Source organism: Sinocyclocheilus anshuiensis, unplaced genomic scaffold, assembly GCF_001515605.1.
Source record: "Sinocyclocheilus anshuiensis isolate Anshui unplaced genomic scaffold, SAMN03320099.WGS_v1.1 scaffold87, whole genome shotgun sequence".
NCBI lineage: Eukaryota > Metazoa > Chordata > Actinopteri > Cypriniformes > Cyprinidae > Sinocyclocheilus > Sinocyclocheilus anshuiensis.
Genome location: NW_015549609.1, coordinates 941,306 through 965,170, shown reverse-complemented (window position 1 = coordinate 965,170; position 23,865 = coordinate 941,306). Strand labels below are relative to the sequence as shown.

At 38.1% G+C, this 23,865-nt stretch overlaps 1 protein-coding gene across 1 annotated transcript in view; it reads right to left on the bottom strand.

The window, feature by feature from the left end:
- Window positions 1-4,088: 4,088 nt before the first annotated feature.
- The window catches only part of LOC107659101 (AP-1 complex subunit gamma-1-like), a 28,095-nt gene continuing 8,318 nt past the window's right edge, over window positions 4,089-23,865 (bottom strand). Inside the window, exons 2-21 of the mRNA XM_016447929.1 lie at window positions 19,711-19,914; window positions 19,475-19,599; window positions 18,433-18,574; window positions 18,236-18,332; window positions 17,585-17,661; window positions 17,163-17,171; window positions 16,508-16,603; window positions 15,794-15,874; window positions 15,608-15,706; window positions 15,443-15,498; window positions 15,077-15,190; window positions 14,850-14,990; window positions 14,350-14,404; window positions 13,548-13,714; window positions 13,364-13,505; window positions 12,358-12,484; window positions 11,614-11,715; window positions 11,373-11,533; window positions 5,931-6,029; window positions 4,089-5,110 (exon numbers count right to left, since the gene is read on the bottom strand). Coding sequence (XP_016303415.1) covers window positions 5,009-5,110; window positions 5,931-6,029; window positions 11,373-11,533; window positions 11,614-11,715; window positions 12,358-12,484; window positions 13,364-13,505; window positions 13,548-13,714; window positions 14,350-14,404; window positions 14,850-14,990; window positions 15,077-15,190; window positions 15,443-15,498; window positions 15,608-15,706; window positions 15,794-15,874; window positions 16,508-16,603; window positions 17,163-17,171; window positions 17,585-17,661; window positions 18,236-18,332; window positions 18,433-18,574; window positions 19,475-19,599; window positions 19,711-19,911 — 2,193 coding nt within the window. The 5' untranslated portion in view covers window positions 19,912-19,914 and the 3' untranslated portion in view covers window positions 4,089-5,008. The remainder of the gene's footprint in view (window positions 5,111-5,930; window positions 6,030-11,372; window positions 11,534-11,613; window positions 11,716-12,357; window positions 12,485-13,363; window positions 13,506-13,547; window positions 13,715-14,349; window positions 14,405-14,849; window positions 14,991-15,076; window positions 15,191-15,442; window positions 15,499-15,607; window positions 15,707-15,793; window positions 15,875-16,507; window positions 16,604-17,162; window positions 17,172-17,584; window positions 17,662-18,235; window positions 18,333-18,432; window positions 18,575-19,474; window positions 19,600-19,710; window positions 19,915-23,865) is intronic.

The window sequence follows — 23,865 nt, the reverse complement described above, 5'->3', positions numbered from 1 at the left end:
CTGTCAAATAAACTCAATAAATAAACATGAGGGGGCGGCGCTCATTATTATTCATATAACACCGCCTCTGTTGCTGAATTATTCATGAGCATACTTAATCTAAAACTGGTGATTTGAAATGGGTCGTCACAAATTTTTATCAATCCCATTTCATTCAGAATTCAACACAGGTTGAACATTTACTGAGTACATAGCTCTCCAGAAAACGTTTAAAAAAATTTAAAAATCGACCATTTCCTTTAGGTAACCAATATACATTTTGTTCCTAGTGTAAGGGTTTCTGATAAACATAAAAATGACACTTCCTCCATCAGCAGTCAGCACTGTTAAAAAAGCACATCAGGTCTGTAAAGCTAGTGAGATTTGGAGTCATTCACTCTTATCAAGAATCACTGACCTCTGGCACCCAAACTGGAATGACTAGCTCTTCTTGTGCAATGTGTTTTGAAGCAGTTCAACTTTAAACTGAACGTACATTTTGTAGCACACTATAAATCAGTCATATTGAGATAAGTCTGACGTTTTAGAAAAATATAATGCATAATGTCTGTGATGATAAACATAACAAGGAATAAAGAAATGAGGCCTTTAATAATAAATTACATTAAAAAATAGGTTAAGGAATTTATGTTCCCAGGATTGACATCTATTACTAACAACTTTTCTTTTTCTTGTATATGACATTAAAACGGTCTTGGGCACTATATAGATTGTATAGACTGTATACATTTGGTTTTACCCTTGTCCTAGAGCAGACTTTTAATCTTATCTAATCTAAAATACAAATAATTAATTTTGATTTATGATAGCTGTCTCTTGGCTGTGGCAACGTTTCCAATCAAGCTGTAATATTGACGTCCAAGCGTTAGACGTTGCTAGTGGACAAAAAACTAGCTGAACACCTTTCAAAATGCAATGCAACTTGAGTACAAATGCTGAGATGGAGACAGACATGTGATCACGTCATAACTGCAATATAAAATTTTGCAATCAGTGACACATTTTTTTTTCCTGCATCTCATCCCTGCAGATAAAGAAGGTCTTCACTGAGGTGTTAAAGGTCATTTTATTAACCTTCACAATCTGTTCGAGGTCGAGAGACCTTAACAGTTTAAAAGGATACTTATTAAAGTATCAGGTTTTATTGATACTTTGATCAGACCCAAGATATAAAACATGAATAAATGCAATAAATTATCATCATTATTATGGTCGTCAGAAGTGATGGTTTAAAGTAAAAAACAAAATTTTTAAATGCCTTAATGTTGGATTTGTTTCTCAAAGGGCTTTTCTCTTCACAAGACGTTAGATGGACTGGAGTGGTGTGGATTGTTGTGATGTTTTTATCAGCTGTTTGGACTGGACTATTCTGACGGCACCCATTCACTGCAGAGCATCCATTGGTGAGCAAGTGATGCAATGCTACATTTTTCCAAATCTGATGAAGGGGTCACCCGAGGGAGAGTACATTTTCAGCAAATGTTCAACTTTTTCTTTAAAAGCTTCATTTTTTCTGTTGGGTTTTCTGGTTGGAGGACATTTTAAAAGAATTTGAAGGGGAAAGAAACCGGTTGCTTTTTTACTATTATTTTCACAAATACAGCACTGGAGTCACCTGAACAGAACAGAGGGTTAAGATGAAAAACAACAGAACAGAATATGAATGATTATTGTATAATTCATTCTATATTTGTCTGGACATCAGGAATACTCGTTTCATTTTGGCTTCTATGCCATATTGCAGTTTCAAAGTTTAACACAAGAGGGTGACAGCAGACTAAATAAAGCTCAAACTAGATCATTCATTATGGTTTTTCAGACTCCGTTCAGTTACAAATGAAGAAAACCACTTATTTCCAAAACACATCATCAAGTTTGACAGTTTTATTATTTCATTTGATAATTTTCTCCAACCCAAAGACAATAATACACAGCATAAGTCTAAAATATCCCATGAGGACATGGACTTGCGATTCAGTTCAGCATGTCAGACTCATTGGGGCCATCCTCCCCTCCTGCACAAGTTCAGATGTGTTGAATAGCAAGTGTAAAATATCTGAGATGGGGGCACATGTATAGATACACTTCAAAAACAACCGATACCTTTACAGATTACAAAGAGATTCTGATGGAGAAGGCAATCATCCAAGCATGTGATACAAAGTCCATCTGGTCAAGCAGTTACACCCAAACAAATGACGCTCAATTCCCCCTGACTGACCGTCTTCTGCACAGGAAAAAAAATCTGCTGCTTAATGAAGATTAATTGGAGAATCAACATATTTCCAAATGTACAGAGGTCTGTGCATGTATCGCAAGATATAGTGAACAGTGACTTGAGAATTCGAACTTAGCTTGCATTACCTCAGGAAGTTTACATAAAGAGTAGAAATGACCATATTTACATTGCTTTTTTCACATGCGGCTGAAAAAAAAAAAAATGTTGGTGTGAGAAAACTTGCTGAGAGATGTGGCAAGTTCACAGATGGTTGTTTCGCCCTCTTCAATGCGCAAACATCTTGGTGTAAGAAGCAGCAGATTCAGAAAGTCGGGTTTTGAAACGGCTCTCGCGCAGAGCCATTTACTATTGTTACGCACCTCTCGACCCACACAAAAGATATTTTGAAAAATGTTGGTATCCGAACAGTTGATGGGCACCATTGACTTCCATTGTATTTTTTTTTCCTACTATGGAAGTCAATGGTGCTCATCAACTGTTCGGATACCAACATTTTTCAAAATATCTTCTTTTGTGTTCAACAGAAGAAAGAAACTCATACAGGTTTGGAACAAGTGGAGGGTGAGTAAATCATGACAGAATTTTCATTCCGGAAGTTAACTTATCCTTTAAGTTCACTCAAGAAGCATCAAAACATTCAGGGATGAGACCATGTTCTCCAGCCTGGGATATTACACATTTCCTGACAGCGTTTTATCTGAAGTTGTGCCTCAACTCCATGTGCTTCAAAAAAATAAAAAATAAATATGCATGAGCCTAAACTGCATGGAAAAATCAGTAGCGGTGGTTTGTGGGAAAACTGTAACTATAAACTTTGGTTTTTGAGCTTTCCTCAACATAGCAATGTTACTATAAAGAGGTCTGAAGACCGTTCAGGTCATTCCAAACCTGCATGACTTATTCTGTGGAGCACAAAAGATGTTAAAATTGAAAAAAGTCTCCATACAATGAAAATCAATGGAGTCTAGTCGTGATTTGGACAAAAACTGCTGACACATTCTTCAAAATATCTTCTTTTGTGAATAATCATTCATACAGGTTTGAAATGACATGAGGGCGAGTTAAAGGGTTAGTTCACCCAAAAATGAAAATTAGCCTGTTTTATACTCACCCTCGAGGCATCCTAGGTGTATATGACTTTCTTCTTTCAGACGAATCCAGTCGGAGTTATATTAAAAATTGTCCTGGCTATTCCAAGCTCTATCATTGCAGTCAGCGGGTGTTGCAGTTGAACGGTCCACAAGTTGTCAAATAAAGCGCGTGCATTCATAATAAACACGCCTCACACCACTCTGGGGGTGGGGGTGGGGGATGTGAATAAAGGCCTCCTGTAGCGAATCCATGCATTTTTGTAAGAAAAATATCCATATTTCAAAAGGTAATAAACACTTTTTCTTACTTCCATTATCTGTCATACGTGGAAGCCATTCCGGCGGATGACGCAGCACGTATGCACAGCCCACACGCCTCTGAGATATGCTAGTCTCGCGAGTTTGTTTATAGGAGCAAAGGAAGCAAAGTTTCCTTACTTTAGCAAAGGAAAACCAGTCTCCTCTTGGTTTATATCGAGAAATCCTCCGACATTTTTCTTTGCAAATCCTGTTTGTATTTCTGATTCATGACCGGCGTTCGTCACTAATCACGCAACGCCGACGTTTTACGTCATCCGCCGGAACGCCTTCCGCGTATGACAGATAACAGAAGTGAGAAAAAGTGTTTATTACATTTGAAATATGGATATTTTTCTTACAAAAACGCATGGATTCACTACAGGAGGCGTTTTTATTATGAATGCGCGCGCTTTATTTGACGACTTGTGGACTTTTCAACTGCAACACCCGCTGCTATTGGGTGGTGTAAACTGCGCAAACCGTAACAAGCAACAGCCTCTCTCTCAGTCACCTCCACCTCCAGTTTCATTGTCAATGACATTTAGATGCTGTATGAACTTGCCTAGTCATGATGATTCATGTGATGCAAGTCAAGCACTTCTTGACAGATCTGATAGTGTGTACATTACTGCTGACAGACAACGAGCCAAACGGTTTCATGTGAAATACGGTGTAAGCCACAACATAGCTTGTATCCGGAGCATTCACCTGGTATACTTTATTACAGGACATTAGATCAACCTTACACGAAAATTAAGAAATGCCATGTACAACGATGATTTAAGGTGCCATCACAACCCATTTTCCTCTTGATTCTGAAATGGTTAAGGTGCAAATGTTCAGAATTTTGCAATTAATTTAGTATGTCTTTTTTTGTTTTTCTTTCTTAAAATACACCAAACCCATTAACAAGATTAAAAACATGAAAAAAAATCTAACAAAACAGACAAATCAAACAAGCAGCTCCTTTGTATAGTGGCCACAAGCGATGTTTTCCCATGTATTGGCCCTGGGCGGCAGGGTGAGTCAGAGTGCACTATAGTGACAGATTAAGTGAGAGTGCACAGTGTGAGCATGGACATTTTGCACTAACCCCGAAGCAGAGAGAAAGACAGACGGGCAAAGAAACAAATGAAAAGATATGTATTGAGATATTTGTGATTTTTCTTCATCATTGTCGCTGTAATTGTCTTCATCATCATCATCATGTCTTCATACCATCAACTCTTGACTGTGTCAGGAAGATTCCACTGCTTCCCATGCAACCCCAGGGCAGCGATCTGTGATGTCGTCACGGGGGATCATTTGAGAATGGGGAGGGGACATCTTTCCCATAGTTCCCTTGCTGGGGGTCTTTAAGATAGAGAAGGGTAGCAAATCACTGCCAGGACTGAGGGGGGAAATTGTTGACCTCGGACAGGTCTTGTACAGGAGAGCCTTTGTGAGTGTATGTCAGCTTGATCCGCATTCGCAACTGTTGCTGTAATAAAAGACGAAGTCAGGCACAGGCTAAAGGCAAAATTTGCTATTATTAAAAATTATATGACATTATGATGTTTATCCATAAAATTGAGTCCTTAATTGCTGTAAATGCAAGCATTACTGGTGACAAACTAGAGCTGCGCAACTTAGGGTGGAAAACCTCATTTGAGATTTTTCTGATAAAAATTACAATTAAAAATGTGAATGGTTTGCGGTACGTGTTTGTAGGGCTGCACAATTTGCCAAAAAATGTATTATATGTTAATGTCCATATAATAATAATCATTATTATTATTATAAATATTAAACATTTAAAGTATTATATTATAATAATTATTCCTCTATTCTTCTTATTATACACATATATACATATATTTAAATCAAGCATTTGCAACTATTTGCACTAAGCCATAATGTAATTCCGGTTTTGTTTCGATTAATCGTGCAGCCTAAATGTGACAAGCTTCAACTTCAGAGCAAAACCAGCCTAATCAGCTTCTGATTGTCTTCACGCATTTGATTTCAAACGCTAAAGGCTAGCATCTCACTAGCTGATTTTCAGTTGATTTTCTGTAGTAAACTTCATTGACGTTGTTGGACAATCAGAGGGAGCTTTGCCAACAAGTTCAGTTCAGGCACTGGGAAAAGCTCTCATGCTCTTGGCAGTGACCAGCGAGCTTCCTCTGATGCTGAAAACCACTGTTCTTGCTCTGATTTCATCCAAATCAGACTTCTGAACATGTTTCAGGATCAATGGACTGATCTCTGAAGATCTACTGCAATAGCAAGCAGAGTGTGGCCTCACAGTAACATCTTACCTTCTGTGGGTTGAGAACCCTGATGACTTGCGTGACACTTCCCTGGTTGAGTGCTGGGACTACATTACTGCTGGGGGACAGGAGCTGCAGCTGGAATGTCTAAAAACACAAACAAATGATTAAGCATTTGACTGGAGCAGAAATTATACAATAATCGTGATTGCATGCACATGAATATTCCAAAATTAATAGGAATGTTCATATTCTGATTGTGTATGCATCACATGAATTAATTAAACGGATTTTTTTTTTTAATCACGACAAAGACTTTTCAAGACCTGCACAAATACAATAATACTGTATGTCCATACAGAACAAACCCATACAATCTCAAAATAAATTGTATCTCAGATTCCTTGTCTTAATTAAACAGGCTGTGGCACACATTCAACTGCAAGTTTAAAATACTCAAGACATGTTTTATTCAATATATTGGAATAGCAGGACAATTTTTAATATAACTCTGACTGGATTCGTCTGAAAGAAGAAAGTCATATACACCTAGGATGCTTCGAAGGTGAGTAAAACACGGTCTAATTTTCATTTTTGGGTGAACTAACCCTTTAAATGACAATATTTTTTGTTGGGTAAAATATCCCTTTAAATTGCATTATTATGTATAACTGGGAGTACATGAGGAAAAAAAAAAAACAGCTGATACCCAGGAGAAATTACATCCATATGCAGCATTTCATTCTTTCAGTAGTACATGACTGCGATCCAGTTAAAATCTAGTCTAGTTAAAACAAAGCGAACTCAAGATCATGTGCACATTATTACACCCCTAACTGAACGTCATAGGTCTTCAAATGGGGTTTTTATTTGATTTGATCTTTTTGATGCGTTTTACAATTATACACAATATACAGGCAGCACATAGTACATTTTCTTTCCAATAAACAATCAAACAGGTAAGTTGTTAAATTAGACTACTTTCTGAGGGACAGCTTCAAACATTATACACTGTGTGCAGTACTGGAAGCAAGTCTTAGAAAATGGGATCTTAAAAAGGGATGAAAAGAAACAACTGATGCATCTTAAAAGCCCTCAGTATGTACAGAAAAAGCCAAGTAATCGAAAGAATCGCAACAAAACTCAAAGAGGCTAATAGAATGAGAAGTCTTTTTTTTTCTCTCCATATACATAACATTGCTAAAAATATTTCCCAAGCCCAAAGAACATCTCTTGATTTGGTCACCAGACTTCAGTGTGGCATAGCGAATGTAATTACGCAAAGTGATGAAGAAAACAAAGAGCAGCGAGAGATGACGTGAGGATACGGACGCAAAGAGAGCATTTCGATGACTTGATGAAACGTCACAGTACTCTCCCGAGTCGACAAAGACAAAACAAGACGACAATGTGAGGTATATTCAGGTTAATGTTGCGAACTGCCTTTGGAAGCGGCAAGAAGAGACACTAACACACACCGACGGTACGCACTTAAGACGCCCTCGGAACGAGAACTCGAGTGAAATGACAGCAAAACAAAAAAAGTCCTCTACTCTTCAGACATCATGTTCTTGCTCTTCCTGTAATGATAACCACTCATATGAGGGTTTTCTTTTTAACTAGTTATGACAAAGGCACATTGCTTTAAATCAGGCAATATTTCTGTACTCCAAATCACTGCAGAAAGTCAAACAAAAGCAAAAAAGTCCATTCAGTGCGTATAACTACATTCATGAAGGCCTTATATTCATAGTCTATATTTACAGCATCTACGCTGACCATAACCTCATTATACATTGCCAGGCCTCTAGTTGTGTTAATGTAGTGAGAAATCTATTTGAATTTTAAGATCACGTTCTTTAACTACTTTACATTTTTAGTAGATTTCAATCCTTAAGGATTGCGCTAAAAATCTAACTTCTTTAGTGTAGGCTATTTTCAATCTATATAAACGTATTTTAAGATTTAAAAATCAATTTAAGAACACACCATCTGTGATAAGTAGAGGCAAACAAAACAACTATATGCCAAATTAAGGGCTTTGGGGAAAAGTGTCCAGCTTTGACGATGCAAAACTATTGGGTGGTGTAAACTGCGCAAACCGTAACAAGCAACAGCCTCTCTCTCAGTCACCTCCACCTCCAGTTTCATTGTCAATGACATTTAGATGCTGTATGAACTTGCCTAGTCATGATGATTCATGTGATGCAAGTCAAGCACTTCTTGACAGATCTGATAGTGTGTACATTACTGCTGACAGACAACGAGCCAAACGGTTTCATGTGAAATACGGTGTAAGCCACAACATAGCTTGTATCCGGAGCATTCACCTGGTATACTTTATTATAGCATGCAAATGAAGAAATCTGACACATGCATAACCCTCTTCTGTATTTAATATAGGAGGACTGCACATGTTTAAAACCAGGCTTTAAAACGGTTGTTCTCTGGCTCATAAGCTTCATGGGAATGTGTCATTGTTTAGAGAAAAACAGTTGAGCTTGAGAACAAATGTTTGTGTAGACTCTTGTGGAAATGCATCAGAAACATGTCAAGTTGATATTGACAGACTTAAGAATATGGTTTGATGCTTAAAAGCATAATAGGTATTGGTGACTTACAAGACATCCTTTTCCTGATTATGTTTTACCGCAAACACCCCCACATTGGTTTCCACTGCAGTCTGTGGGTGTATTTTCTGTACTGAACAGGAGGGGGAGTATGAGAGTGAGGGGGGCAGACAAGATCAAATCAGCATAAAACAAGACAGACTTTGGGCCTGTCCCAAAACACACACTTACGGTCTTGGGCGCTTGAGAGAGTGTGTACGTGACAGGAAGTAAGTGTGCAAAAATTGTCCAAGGTCTAAAAAATACCAAAGCTCAGGTCCCTTAACGCACACTAAATCCACACTATCTCTAACACTGCAGTATGAAAAGTGTAACACATTTTATTGGTGCAGTGATGTATGTGTATTTTGTAAAAACACCACAATTAAATTGTGTGATACATAGGGACTAGGGATGGGAAGATTCCCCGATTCGCTCGGTGTTATCGACATAAAAAGTTAACGATGCGATGCATCGGTTTAAAAAGTGTGCATGGGCTACAAGTTGGCATTTATATCGCGATGCATCGTTTCTAACATATTTGCATCAGTAAAAACCGGTTTATTAATATATAATTACTAGTGGATGCGCTATACTTTTACTGTTTAGAAAGTGACCAATAATCTGTGACCAATATATTATATGTAGATTGATTTCTCCTCTCTAAACTGTTTCTCAAGCGCGTTCATTCATCACTGCTGCTGCGTGATTGTGACGCATCACCACAACACTACGGAGACCCAAGGAAAAGCAGGGATTAAAGTACAAAACCTGACTTGAAATAACCTAACATATCAATTGGGGCTAAAGCGGTTCCATAAATGTCTAATTAAGTTCACACAATCTCACCAATTTGTGCACGTTTATTCTTAAGCAGCCCTTAATGTCGATCGTCAATTGAATAGTAGCGCAATAATCCTGAGCAAATATACATTTTGCTAAAATATTTGTTGTTGGACATTAAATGTGTCTTTTGTAGAATTTTAAACCTTCATATAAGTGTATTTTCATGATAGCAGTAACTGCAAAGGGACTATTGTAATAGGTAAATCAAATGTAAGCTAGTTCAGTACTAATTACTAAGCTCAAATGAGTTGATGTGTGTTTCTTATAGCAGTTAAATCATAAAACCAGAGAGAAAGGCTGCATGGCTAGAAACTGTGTAAAAAAAAAATAAAAAATAAAAAAAGTCAAATAGTATGTGAGAGATTAGCCATTACATGTGAATTATAGGTTGTTCAATATTGGATTTCTCTTATACAATAATGTGTTCAAATAAAGCAATTAAAAAGACTATTGTGCCAATACTGGTAAAAATCAATATACTAAATGTGTTAATGTCATTAGCCTTCTCTTCCTGTGATGGGGCAGAAGAGACAAGAAGCCATAAAAGCTTACATTGAATTAAATGCCAGATACAATTTTTGGGTAGCCAAAATGCCAGTAAAACCCAGAAAAAAAGAAGAAAAAAAAAATTAATGTATTATGTGGAACTTTCAATTATAAACACGCCTGAAATACACTGGGACTTGTTTTGAAACGTCTATGCTTTAATGCCTCCAGCTGCTCATTCAAAAAGATGAGATAAAAATATGCTTTCTTATAACCTTCTACAACATGCCTTTTGACTTGCAGCACTCACATTTATTTAATGAAATGATAACCTTTTGAAGTTTAATAATCAAATTAGACTATCACAATTCCTGTTTTTCTATCTCCAAATTTAAGACCTCTTAAAATGACAATTAAGACTTTTGTTATACCATTTTAGATATTTCTTTTTTACTTTAAATGTGATCAATCTGAAGTTAAGACTTTAAAGGAACACTCCACTATTTTTGAAAATAGGCTCATTTTCACACAGCGCCTGAAAATAGGCCCCAGCACGCTCCCTGTGCAAGCAGGTGGTCACGTTGGTTATGTTGGCGGAAGTTAGCCTATTTTCAGGCGCTGCGTGATATCATTGCACCTCAATAGTCTCTGTAAATCCACTCTCTGACAGCAGGTGGCGCTTATGGAAAAACTGAATTTTCCCGTAACCTCCATGGACAAAGCAGCATTGCGATTAAGAACACCTCCTTTAGGTATTACATGGAGCGAAGACGAAAACAAAATGCCATTGAATCGTTTCTGAAGACAGTCAGAACCTTTTGATGTTTATTAAAGACTCCTTTACTTCTACTCCTTCTTCGTGCGCCTTTCCTACAACCACGACCGCGTGACACATAGATAAATACAACAGATTTTGTTACAAATAAAATAAGGTTGGTAGTATTCAAATACAGAAATGTAACAATTAGGGAAAATAACACTGTATAGTGTTCACTGTATAAATTAAATATAGATTTTATTTTAATTTAGTTTTGTTGTTTGATGATCATTAATGACAGCAGCAGTATTTATAGGCCCCTGTCCCTTTAAGACCTGATACACGGATCCGATATAATGATACACTTCACATCCGATTTCTTTCTCAGCTGTTTTCATTCACTTGAAACATAACTGACTGCGTTTACCTGAATGATTGTCGAGATGGGTATTTTGTCATAATTTTATTTGTCTGTGTCTGTTCAGAGGATTCAGAAGAGGATTCAGTTCGGTGTTCGCGCGCCGTTTTAAAACGCGCGAGTAACGAATCGAGTTCCCTTTTGCCTTTTCTCTCTGGAATTGTTTAAAATTCGCTTGCTTGTGTAAATACGAACAAATGATAAACTTATACTCTATTATGGTTACATTTTGCAATTAATCCGCGGATCACATGCGTGCCGAACCATGGGGCTTGGACCGTACGGATCACGGATCAACTACGGTCCGTTTAACCACTAAGGTTAACTAACTAGGGTTCTCAGTAACAAGAACTATTAGAGGGAAAAGAACAAACCTTTGGTACTGCAGCCTGGAACACAAATTCTGTCATGTCAGCCTCGGTGGAGTTGGTGGCATGGATGGTGATAACTGCAATATTGGGATTGGGGTTGGCCCTCTCAAATGTGAACTCGATTTTTAGACCATTTTTGTTGTACGCTGTCATTGGCGGAATACCTGCAAGACAGAAACAGATATGATAATTGCACTGTCCTATTTTGCATTAACCACTATGATGAAATTTAATGCAAGCTCACCTGCTGCAATGTCATTGAAGAGGGGCTGCGAGGTGAGACCGTCCAAAAGGAAAGGGGGCTGGGACAAGGTCACAGAGGGAGCAGGGGTGGGAGTCGGACCACCTAAGGAGTGAGAAGGTACAATGGTATGAGCAGGGCTTCACCCAAAAAAGAAAATTACTCACAAAAGGACGTCATTCAGGTGTTTGGATTGAAATGAGGATAAGTAAATAACAGTATTTTCATTTTTGGGAGATCTACAGTAGATGTTTACTTGCACTGATTTGAATGAATCCAATCTGATTTAAGATTATGAAAATTGTGTTAATATGAACCATAAACATTGCAATCTGATTCACATGTTTGTTTGCATGTGCATTACATGTATTCCGAACAAAACTGAAGCATTCGTATGACACAAAACATGTAAAAAAAAAATGCATCATGGCACAGTGTATGTATGTAAGGTATTTTTGAATCTGACTGAGAAAATAGTCTGATTAAAGCATTTACATGCTTCATTTTTTCCTGTTTATCAGATTATTTCAGCTTTCATCCGATCAAAATTTCATTCAGATCGAGCTCAGTCAGAACGATTGAGGTGTTTACATGACAGCTTTTCAATTTGATTGAGCAATCAATCCTATTATAAATGGGTTAAGTGCAAGTTAGCTACTGTAAAATCAGTCAGTGTCCTAAACATGGAGACACAGGAATGGCAGGATGTGAATTTGCTAGAGCACCAGAGGTGTGCAGCAGGCTGACCTGTCAGAAAAAGGTCTCCCAGCAGATCCAGCAGTTCTCCTCCAGCTGACGCAGGCTTTGTGGGAACAGTTGTTTGGATAACAGGTACCACATCATTACCTCCGAGTAGGTCTAATAAATCATTTGCCTGTAAAACAGGAAACACAGAACATTAGCATACAGTAAATATTTCACCACAGCTAAATATCCCTCTTTATCTGCTCAACCATACCGGAGATATTTTTTCATTACTCTAGCAGAGGTTCTCAATCCATTCCTAAACAATCCAATACTACTACGCCATGCATTTTGGACGTCTCCCTTATCTAGTACACCTGATTCAACTTATCAGATCATTAGTAGAGCGCTCAATGAACTAAACTGCCACTTAGAACAGCCAAACTGTAGAATAAAAAAAAAAGTACGTAATTCAACTGTAGATGAGGTATGCTCTTTAGGTATGCAGTATAAATGCATTCCCAGACACACTACATTCACCATATTGACAGCCTTTTGACCACATTTCTTTGACCCATAACATTCTAATCAACACGAAAATAATTTACTCAGCCATTGTTCAAGCAGCACAATTCAACCTTGAGGAATAGTTTTCTGGATGCCTAAAATACTTGCGTTTGAGCTGCCCCACTCATAGTACTCTGCCATTTTTTTAGTCAGGTTAGATGCCATACTGAATTTAATGTGGATGAAATGCGGCTGTGAGGGATAGACTTATGTAACTTTCAAAACTGTTTAAAGGAGTTTCTGTCTACTGGAATTTTTTTTTTTTAGAGGGGGGCTGGAGACGTTACATCAGCTGAACAATCGCTATGTGCAATTCTTTTAACACAGTGTATTTCTAGCAAAGTAATGATGTGTCATGTATACTGGATTTTTGACATCCTGTTTTTTGCATAATGAGTATGAGGAAAATACGCACATTTAGAGGCTGAATACATCGTCAGATTATTGAGATGCCTAAAATGTGCACTGGATTGGATTGAGAAACCATGCTCTAGAAACCCACCTGACTGGCTGGTTGAATGATGCTGGGCAGATGTTTTGTGTCCAGTATGGTTGAATCTGTTTCTCCATTGGTCTGGACAATCTCTGCTGGGCCGTTAGTGGCTGTTTTCTCCATAATAGGCATTCGCTCTAGTAATGCAGGTCTTCATGGGAAAGAGGAAGAAAGAAAGTGAGGACAAACAAACTTTAAAGTCCAGTGAAGAAAACGCAGTGTTAAGATGATTCTAACCTGAGAGATGTCATCCAGGAGGGCTTTGTAGAGTCTCTGTACAGTGTAGGCATGCATCTCTACACTATTTGTAATGAGCTGAATGAGGTTGGGCACAGAGTCATCCCGGACATAACTCCCTGCCTATAAAAGCAGATACAAAACAGGTACATCAGAACGGCATTTTAAACCACTCTGCCATCAAAAGAGAGCCATTTTGTCCATTTCCACCACAAATAACTTGGCTCTGGGCCTAAACAACTCTTAAAACGCTCCTAAATTCAGGCCAGAGGACAAGATAATGTCAGCAACAAATAACTGCTACTCAATCTGGAAAGACTACTGCAAAACTATATTAAATTATATTATTGTGGATGTTAAAATGTCCTCAAGACTTGCGTTTAATTGTGGGCAGGCTATGTCATCATTTGGCTCAAGTTAGTGGAAATGCAAACTGAAAGATGTCTGCAGATCCCTGGCCAAGCACTGGCCAAAAAAAACAGTTTTGGTGGAACAACGGCATGAAATGACATACAGAACTCAAAACACACATCACCAAGACCAAGATTAAGAAATGCTGTCGGAGATAATAGGATCATGCTTTACACTCTACACTCAATATCATGAGTTAATCAGCAACCGTAACTAAACATTGTCTATTCCAAAGTGTACTTTAAATTGACATCAAGTGATAAACTCAAATGATCATGAATGTGATCTAGTTTAATGGTAGGAGTAAAGCAGATTATAGTAAGAAACAATGAGAGCAAGACATTTACCGTTGTCAAAACCCTCATAATGGTGTCTATGTGCCATCTTTTGGAGGGTGCATACCTGCAACAAACAAGTGTTAGATATATGTGCAAACCAGCAGTCTAAAGCTTGCAAAATATAAAACCAAGTCACCAAGCCAAAAAGCATCAAACCAAGTAAATCTTTTTGAACACTCCTAATCAAATCCCTTTTAGTGCTGTCAGATATAAAAGTGTCAACAGAATCAGCTTCTGCCAATGGATCACTCATTTTATCATCACACAGCCATGAGTTGCTCTACAACTCACTTGAACAGCTCTTTATTTTTCAAGGGCTTGCTTACTGAATTTGATCGGATTCACTTAACTAGGCTTTTACACCATTTTAAAACGCTAACAGACTGCAGGCTTTCAAAAGGGCTGCAAGGACGTGCAACATGACTGTCATGCAAGGAAGTCGTTGGTGTTTCCCCTCACATGAGTTCTGCGCAACATGATTTGCATGATTTAACAATAAACAGCCTTACTTCTCTGCAGCCAGGAAGATCCCTGACGCGCAGTCCGCTTTGAAATCAGGGTCACAGGAGTCCAGGAAATACAGAAGCTCTTTCATCATGCCCCGGATGTTGTTGCCGTTAACCAGGGCAAAGCTCAGCTCCATTGCACGCCTGTGGAAGAACAAGCGTAATCAGTGGGGCTCATCCTCTTGTGCCATAATGGATATAAAAAGCCATGCAGCCTGTACATAAATTACCTTTTAATGGACACATCAAGGTCTTTCAAGCAGTCCACGATAGTGCTTCGATGTCTCTGCACAGCATTGTGGTCTGTCTGCACAGTCTTCAGTAGAGAGGTCAATGCCACATATCTGATTCAGGGAGAGTAATAATGTCAAAGCCCTATCATTTTGACAATCAAGTCTAGCGTGGGCAGCACATGAAATAAGCTATTTCAAGTCCACAGTAAAGCTGATGTCAGAGACTATGAGATCATCATTTGTAACACTCAGTCGATGGATCACTCAAGGTCTTCATCACTCAACAGCATTAAACAGCTTTCTCTCTGGTCACTTTATAACCAAGCCTGAATGTCACACTTGGGTCAAAAGTCACATACATACCTGATGTTTTTGTCATTGTTGAGAAGAAAACGTCCCAAAATGTTAATTGCTAAAACCTGTAATAATATAAACAACAGCATTTTTAACCACTTTCTGCAGACACCTTTGAACGTTATAAAATTGATATAAACCACTCACACAGCACCGCCAATCTAAGCAACTCACCCTTAGTCCACTCTCTGATTTGATGTCCATAATCGTAAGAACAGTTTCGTAGAGTATAGCATTGCCTACATTTTTACTTGTTTCTGTATTTGTTGCAACCTATTAAAAATAATTTGATGGGAAATCTTTAAAAGGTAGAAAGATAAAGTTATGTGGTTATAAAGTGGATATAATCATGCTGCTTACCTGTGCAAGAATGTCATTCATAGCTTCACTAGAATCATCATCACCCTTTCCCAGAATTCTCAGTAGCCTCAATATCCGCACCTTAAAAATGCCAAGAGACACAGTGTGGCCCAGAGGAGCTCATCAGATCGCTTTAGGCTATAAATGAACAGGTATCACCTCATATGGGAAAAATGGATTGCAAACTTAAGGACCACTCTAAAAATCAATTTCTTGCAACTGACCAAACAAATGACATGAGGTACATTACAGAATTTAATTCACATCGACTGCAACATTAAAAATGCTAAGAGATTTTATTTTATGGAATGACGCTCAGAAAAATCCCATATCACTGAAAATGGTGTCCTAAAATAATGTCTCTGTGACAATCCTAAGTGTGGTAAAAGGGTTTAGCCAAATAATTTTTTTTTTAAAAAGGCACTTTCTACCTGTCACTCATTTAGCATGTTCATAGATCAGTCCATATAAGGGAAGCAGGAAGTTGAGAGAGCATGGTGAGATGAATCATTTAAGTAAAGTGCAGAGCAATTTTGAGTTTGTCATGGAAGAGTGCAATTTTGCTACCATTGCAAAACTACTACTGGACTAAATGTTATCTTTGTAGCCCTGGTTTTAGAAAAAGGGGGCGTGTCTCATTCAATAGCAGACAGCCAACGTCACTTAGTGCACTTTTAAATAGAGCAACACTGACAGGAGATGATGTGTCTTTACCTGCAGGAAAGGGTCACTGATGCCAGACACATCATGCTCAGGGGAGTAGCCTGACATGATCAGGTTCTTCAGGATTCGTACAAGTTGTGGAACCAGCTAGAAAAAAAACAGTGGGAGAAGAAATGAAAGACTATCAGCAAGGTTACAGCATGGTCGTAGATATTTCAAAACAGGACAGCACATAAAAAGGGTCAGTAAGTGTCAATACACGTAGGCACCCTGAGTTGATCATCTTCCAATAGACTGGTTTCACTACACATTAAGACATGGAGGTCATGTCAGTGTTTATTGTAATTGTTTGGTACTTTTTCTGTGTATTAATATGATCCTTATTCATTTGGCAAAAGTCTCCATTTCATATGCGCCCCCACTATAATGTACATATTGGAAAAACCACAACCCAATAGTGACCGTATGAAAGAGAAATTAATCTAAAGGTAAACGCAGGACAAGTGAAATGTATATAATGTCAAAAAACAAAAAAGAAAACACTTAAATGACAACTGCAAAAAAAAAAAAAAAAAAAAAAAAAAAAAAAAACAGTACATCAAAACCAAAAATTGGACTATATCTACAGTGACCATGATGATGAGGCTTTTTTTTTGTTTGTTTTCTTTAAGCATGCACCAGCTATGAAACCAGAATGTCCTCTTACCTTCTCATTCTAACACAATGCAGGAATTGTAACAAAGACAAATGACAGAAAAAATATGAAGTAGATGTTAGGGGGGAATTGGAAAAAAGTCACTTTCAGAGAAGAGCTTAACATAATGCTACGGTTATGAGCATGAGAGGTGGGCGTGCTGGCACAGTAGATCAGGCTGGGGGTGGGAAGATTAGAAGCAGATACACAGAGAGGAAGAACCCGTATTCATCTCCCACTGAGATAAACACACCTGCAGCTAAATCCAGGACAAGCATCCAGATTTCAGTAAGGACTACAGTCTCATTTCAGTAGTCATGTCAATGCTATCAGCAACAGATAAAGAGTGATTTTGTGTAAGAGTGGCTGATGTGGTGCATAAACAGTTTTAGAGGTGACTGCAGAAGGTCAAGGCATGAACGCTTGCTACGCACCTTCCTGAAGTGAGAGAGCATATCAGGACTTCGCTCACACATTTCAGTGAGCAGAACAACAGACGTGTGGAGAACTCCTGCAGAAAACACAGAACAATACATCGATTTCCTTATCAGATTTCATTATATAACTCATGAGCAAGTTTGTTTACATTAGGAAAATGAACAACAAACCAATATTCTCCTGTTTCTGCTGAATGTGAAGACTAACTTAAATCTTAATGTATGAAAAAAGCTCATGTTTGCTAAAGCTTAACGGGGGACTCACATTTTACATGAGCGCATCAACTTCGCATTTTAACATTTAAACAAATTCATAATCAATTTAAACAATATTACCAAGAAAACGTAATGCTTAGAACATTAGATTAGAAAAAAAGACATTTTCCCATTTTAGAAGTTGGCAGCATCCACCTTAAATCAAACCATCAAGTTCACATAATTGTGATATTGCAATTACAGAAAACAAACTAATGCGATTTCAATCTTTAAAAACTTTAATTTTTAATTTAACATGCATTAATTTTTCCCAATTTGTTAAGACATATATGATGGAAATGTACTGCTTAGAAGGAATGATGCATCTGTTAATTCATTTTTAATGACAATAAAATGAGACCTACGGGAAATGTTAAAGAGAGCAGCTCTCACCATGATTTTTCTCGCTGAGCAGGTTTTTTGTTGCTGGCAGGAACATCTCCATCAGCTCCGGGACTTTGCGGATGACGTGAACTGCACACAGAGCTGCCTGAGGGTGAAGAGCTCATGTCAAAACCGTTCACACATTCAGAGCTCGACATGCAACTGGACATGAAGTCCACGTTCAGCTGTGAAGGAGTGTGAAATACCTTTTTCCTTAGATAGGAGTTTGACGTTTTGAGGAGTTTCTCCACTTCTCCAGCTAAGTCACGGCACATTTCGGATGAGCCCATGCAGCCCAGGGTGCACAAGGCCAGTCCCTGCACATACTGTGTACTGTGGTTCAAGTCACTGCAGACAGAACATTAGATGTAGAGGATGCACAGGAATGTATACCATCATTTAAGGCAATGTATATATACACATTTGTCCATTGTCAGGACAGAAAATTTTTTCAAGTTTTAAAACATATTTTTGTCAAAAGCTGTGCATTCAATCAAACACTGATATTTTGGTTAAAATTCATCTAGTTAGAACTGAGCATCAAAGCGACCAAAGTCATTCATTTTCAACAAAAGTAGGAAATTACATGCTCAACTGTTTGAACTACAGGAATGTTACATGGTGGTAGCAACACCAAGGTCATGGGTTTAATTCCAAGGGAACGCACAAATTGATAAAAACGTATACACTGAATGCAATGCAAGTCGCATTAAATAAATGCATCTGCCAAAACACATAAACATGGTTCGTTCTGACCACAATGTGTTTTATGAGTTATTGGTTGCTGAGAGCATGAAACTATCGAATTTAAGCAATAGACACCAAAATTGTACATTTTCATTTTCAGTCATAGTTTTGGTATCACGTTGGGTCACCACTTGACGTTCAATGTAAAATCTGCGTGCCCAAGAAAATCTGTTGAGATAATGACAATAACATGGGAACTGGTTTGGCTTTTTTTTTTTATTTTAAGAAATGAAGATGTGCAATAAGATGTTTGAGAGACACTAAATGGAACAAAGAAAGAAATGCAATTTAAAATGCCATCACACTGAGGAAGCAGCTCCCAATCATCCTGCACTTCACACTCTCCACCTACAAGTGTCACATTAAACCATGATAAAAGCATTAGCAATTAATCGCAACATGAAAATTTGATACCGGCATATCCCTAACTCCCACCAATCACACAGCCAGATGTTGATTCATGAGAGTGTTGAGACAAGATGACATCCTCGGCTTACTCACTTCTTGATGCAGTTCGTCATTAATAGATGGACGTCCTGCCTCTCATCCAGGAGCAGCATGGCTCCCAGGTATCCTATCCGTTTGTCCGTGAATTTCTGTGATGCAATCAGCTTCAGGCACTCCAGCTGAAAACGAAATTTTGCCCATGAAAGACTGCAAAATTCTGTATGTTTAAGTGGGCACTTCTTGCAGCCCTTTTAAAGATTCCTGTAATTTCTGAAATACCATTTTCTCACCTGGCCAAAGTGTGCCGGGTAGCCCAACATGTGCATATAAAGGAGCTTAGCCACATTTCTACAGCGGTATGTGTTGTCTTCTTCTCTAAAGGATGACCTAATGGCAGCACACTCTTTCTGGATCATCTCTCGCTCCTCGGCCTGGGTTCGAGCCGTCCGGATTGTCCGGATCAGCTCCCGCAGTCTGATCGGAGCTGGCATCCTCTGCAATGAAAGCACAGGTCAGCCAGTGGAGTGTCACAGCAGCACCAATATATGTGCCACTAAAACAAATGATGATTTATACAATGCTTGCATTTGCCAGAGCAACATGAGATCAAATGACCATGAAACACCATCGAGTTAAAAACACAAATAAACGCACAACCATTTGCACTCCATATCGAAAACATACATGAATGTGCTGTTGCACTTCTGATAACTTTTTTAAGGCTTATTCTGCGGCGATTATATAAGCCTTTTGACGGGTTGTATCATGGAGCTGTAAAAATGGTCATACTCACTAAGTGAATGAATCGCGTTTGTGCCGAACTCTACAATGAACTCTCCTTCGATTCATGAAGGTTTCTCTCAGATAATGTATGCGATCTCATAGTCTGAAGCATCTGTCATAGCAAATCAGCACATGCTGTTGTGAATAATTAAGCAGAGCATCTTCTCATAAGATAAGAACACGCAGTTTCATTAATAATTTAATAGACACCAACACGTCATCGATGTACTATAGTCCTTTGCTGCGTCACAAATTGTGATGTCAACACGATGTGGATTTTAAACCCGGAAGATAAAAAAAATAGTGCAAAAAAGCTTAAAATTGACCAGTTTTCTCAAATAGTTAAAATTACTGGATGCTAACATTGTCTTCTATGATGTGCAACACAAACACCTCTGCTAAAATCTCAGAAGTAGTAGTCTGGGGTTTCATGTAGTGGTCGACCGATATATCGGCCTTGGCCATTTTCCAAATATCGGCATCGGCCGATAAGTTTTTCTGTTTGGCCGATGTGTTCGAGGCAGGACTTTTATTTTGACGGCGCCGAGAACGGCTGCGGCAACGCCTGAGCACACAGTGCTCACACTCCCCCTCTTGATCGCTGTTGTCATTCAGTTCTGTCTAATACGGATAGAAGATCTAATAATCAGCTAGAACTGTTAAACAAAGGAATAAAAACGTATACAAAAAAAGTATTATGATTGCTTTAATATTATTAAAGGCAAACATTACAATACTTTCTCGTTTGCCGTCAGCATTCCGCAAATACGCATTTGTGAGTACCCTGTTGGTTACAGTGTTTACTTCCTTTTTAATTATATTTTTATTAAATATTTATTTGTGAAAAATACTTTGTCTTCTAGAGTATGTTTATTTCACACGTTTATTTTTTAATCCATTTTCAAATGATTTCAAATTTCTTAAATATGAATTAAAATAAAATTATATCGGCTTTATATCGGCCACCCTGCTTTCCAAGATATCAGCATCGGCTGTTTAAAAAAACACATATCAGTCGACCACTAGTTTCATGACCCTTTAAATCCTCTACATCCATAATCTTTCAGACCAGCTTTTGTTGTGTTGCATCCCAGACTTTTTTGGATCATCTTGCCACAAGTGCTTTGTTTTTAAACACTGTCAAGTTGACATTTTTAGATATCAGGCTTAATGAATGATATTTCCGTTTATATAATGCATGCATTTCTTGTTACATTAATTAATAAATTAGCTTTAACAGATAGTCCACAACAGCAACCGGTTGTCAAATCTAAATGAAGCATTGTCATGTTAATGATGTAAATAGGGAAATCGTTCTTGCTCTGCGAGATGAATTGAGCACAACAACCCAGAGCACTCTCTTGATCAGTCTAAGAATCCCAAAGGACGCCGAGCATCTCATAATTGACTAGCACATGTGGCAATCTTTTCTATGGGGACAGTCATTCTGGAAAAGGTGTATCAGAGTATGGCCATAATCAGCTCCATCAGCCAATGTGACAAGCAGGTGGAATCACCTGTGAAATTCCATTCCTTCAACAGAATCAGGTTTCAATCCACTGGAGGCTGATTAAAAATTAAAAGTGAGCACATACAAAGTGGTAAGATTACATGACTGCCTATTTATGCCCAGCTGCGTGAGCCTATTTCTACAACATTCAACATGAATCCAGCTCTAACAAAAAACATCTGGAGAAAACGGAAAAGGCCCTTGAAAGAAACTTTGACTTCACAGTAGGAGGGAGGTTATGCAATAAAGTTTCAAGATATTGAAGCTAATTTGGTTATCTTTTGCTTTCCAAAAATTATATCTGACATCTAATCAAAAGAGAAACCCAATAAACATATATTAGCATCCCAAATGAAGGCTAATGACAATGCAGAAAACGTATACAAGGGTAAAGAAAGCACAGAAAGTAGAGGTCAAGCTAACACCTGCCACACAGGAGAAAACCGATCTTCAGCTCATAAACAGTGAGAATTAGAGGGATATTAGCATGGAAGGTGTGAAACGGGGCTGCTAATAGAAAGAGAAGGCTCATCCATTAAAAACCTCTCTGGATTATTGTAGGAAGGTGTCGTAGGATGTGCGGGGACAGGTTTGTGGCAGCTAAATATATGAACGTGGAGCATATAAACAGACTGAACAGGAAATGACTCATCCTGCAGACTGAGGTTGAACGGACATGGCATTCAAGTTCAAACAATACAGTACTTTCACCCCACACAAAGAGCAGCTCGTCGCAACGCCGTAATGGAGTGCATGGATAGTGTGAGGTCACCTTGTAATTAAATGTAAGTTGCAAAAGCAAGTAATCACTGGCACTGGAAAGACTGAGCACTACAAGTGGTTTACTGCTCTGATAACGCACATTAATCACACCAGGAGATCCATCTCACACACATACATGCATGCATGCATGCATACAGAGCCAAAGACGCAACACAAAGCTAATATTCCTCCCTTCATCCATGCAGAGATGAGAGCTGCTTTTGGCTCTCCATCACAGAGGAGCCCCACACTTTAAATCTGTTAGCATGCAGCACCTAATTAAGCTGCTCAAACCAGAAAGGAACTACAGTAATTACTTGCTAAACAAAGACATTCTCAGCATGTCCCTGCAGAACAACAAAAGTTCCGGTTGCAAATGGATGGATAGTGCAAAGAAGAGCATTCAATTACAAATATGCAGTGTCATTGTCCAATTAAGCATGATGTGATAAAAGCAAAGTGTTATTCCAAGGAATAAAACATGTAGTGGCCTTTATGTCAACATCACAGTTTCGCTAAAAACACACTTTCATTCTTATGGTTTTCAAAACAGAAATTCAAAGAAAGGTCAGATAAAGTGATATTCTTGCAATCGTTAATATTACTCTTTACTGCTATTATGACTGCAAAACTAGTTTAAAATATTGCATAAAAGATATTGTGCAGCCTCTATATTTTGAAAAAAAAAAACTATAATAAATTGGCATAATCAAAGGACTTTTAATTAACATCAATAATGTTGCTTAAAACTGATATGAATCTTTAGGTCTTGCGATATGTACACTCTTTCCCTATTTTAAACACCTTTGCCTTCACTATTTAATTCGGAATGGCCCATATGTATGAAAAATGCATTTTCTAAAAGTACAAATATTTAATTTTGTCTCTCAATTAATATGGGGTCATAAAAGCTGCATACATATTAACTATAAAAGAACATCTCTCAAGTCATTAGAAATTAGGGCTTGAGAGATGTCAATGTAATTTGAGATTTGAATTTGACCACTTTTTTTTAAATGAAATATTACAGTCAGAAGTAAAATTAAAAAAAGTAAAAGTAAAAGTAAAAAAAGTTGTTTTTTGTTTGTTTTTTTTTTTAGACACACTCAAACCAGTGTCTCGGCTATCACATTTTTTCCACTTCAGCAAGCTCCAGCAATAAGTAACTAGCCTCTTGTATTGTGTCAGATGCCTTCACACACTTCACACAGTTCTTGGTCTTCTGCCAGTTCGATGAAAGCCAAGTCTTCTTTCTTTGAGGAAGGGATGCTTGATTTCTAAGTGCCTCTTCAGCTTACTTGGCACTATGTTAGCATTAGCAACCAACGAATCGAGGGCTAAGGCTAAGGGCAATTAGCAGCCCTGGCTTAACTTAAGCTGCAAACAAGAC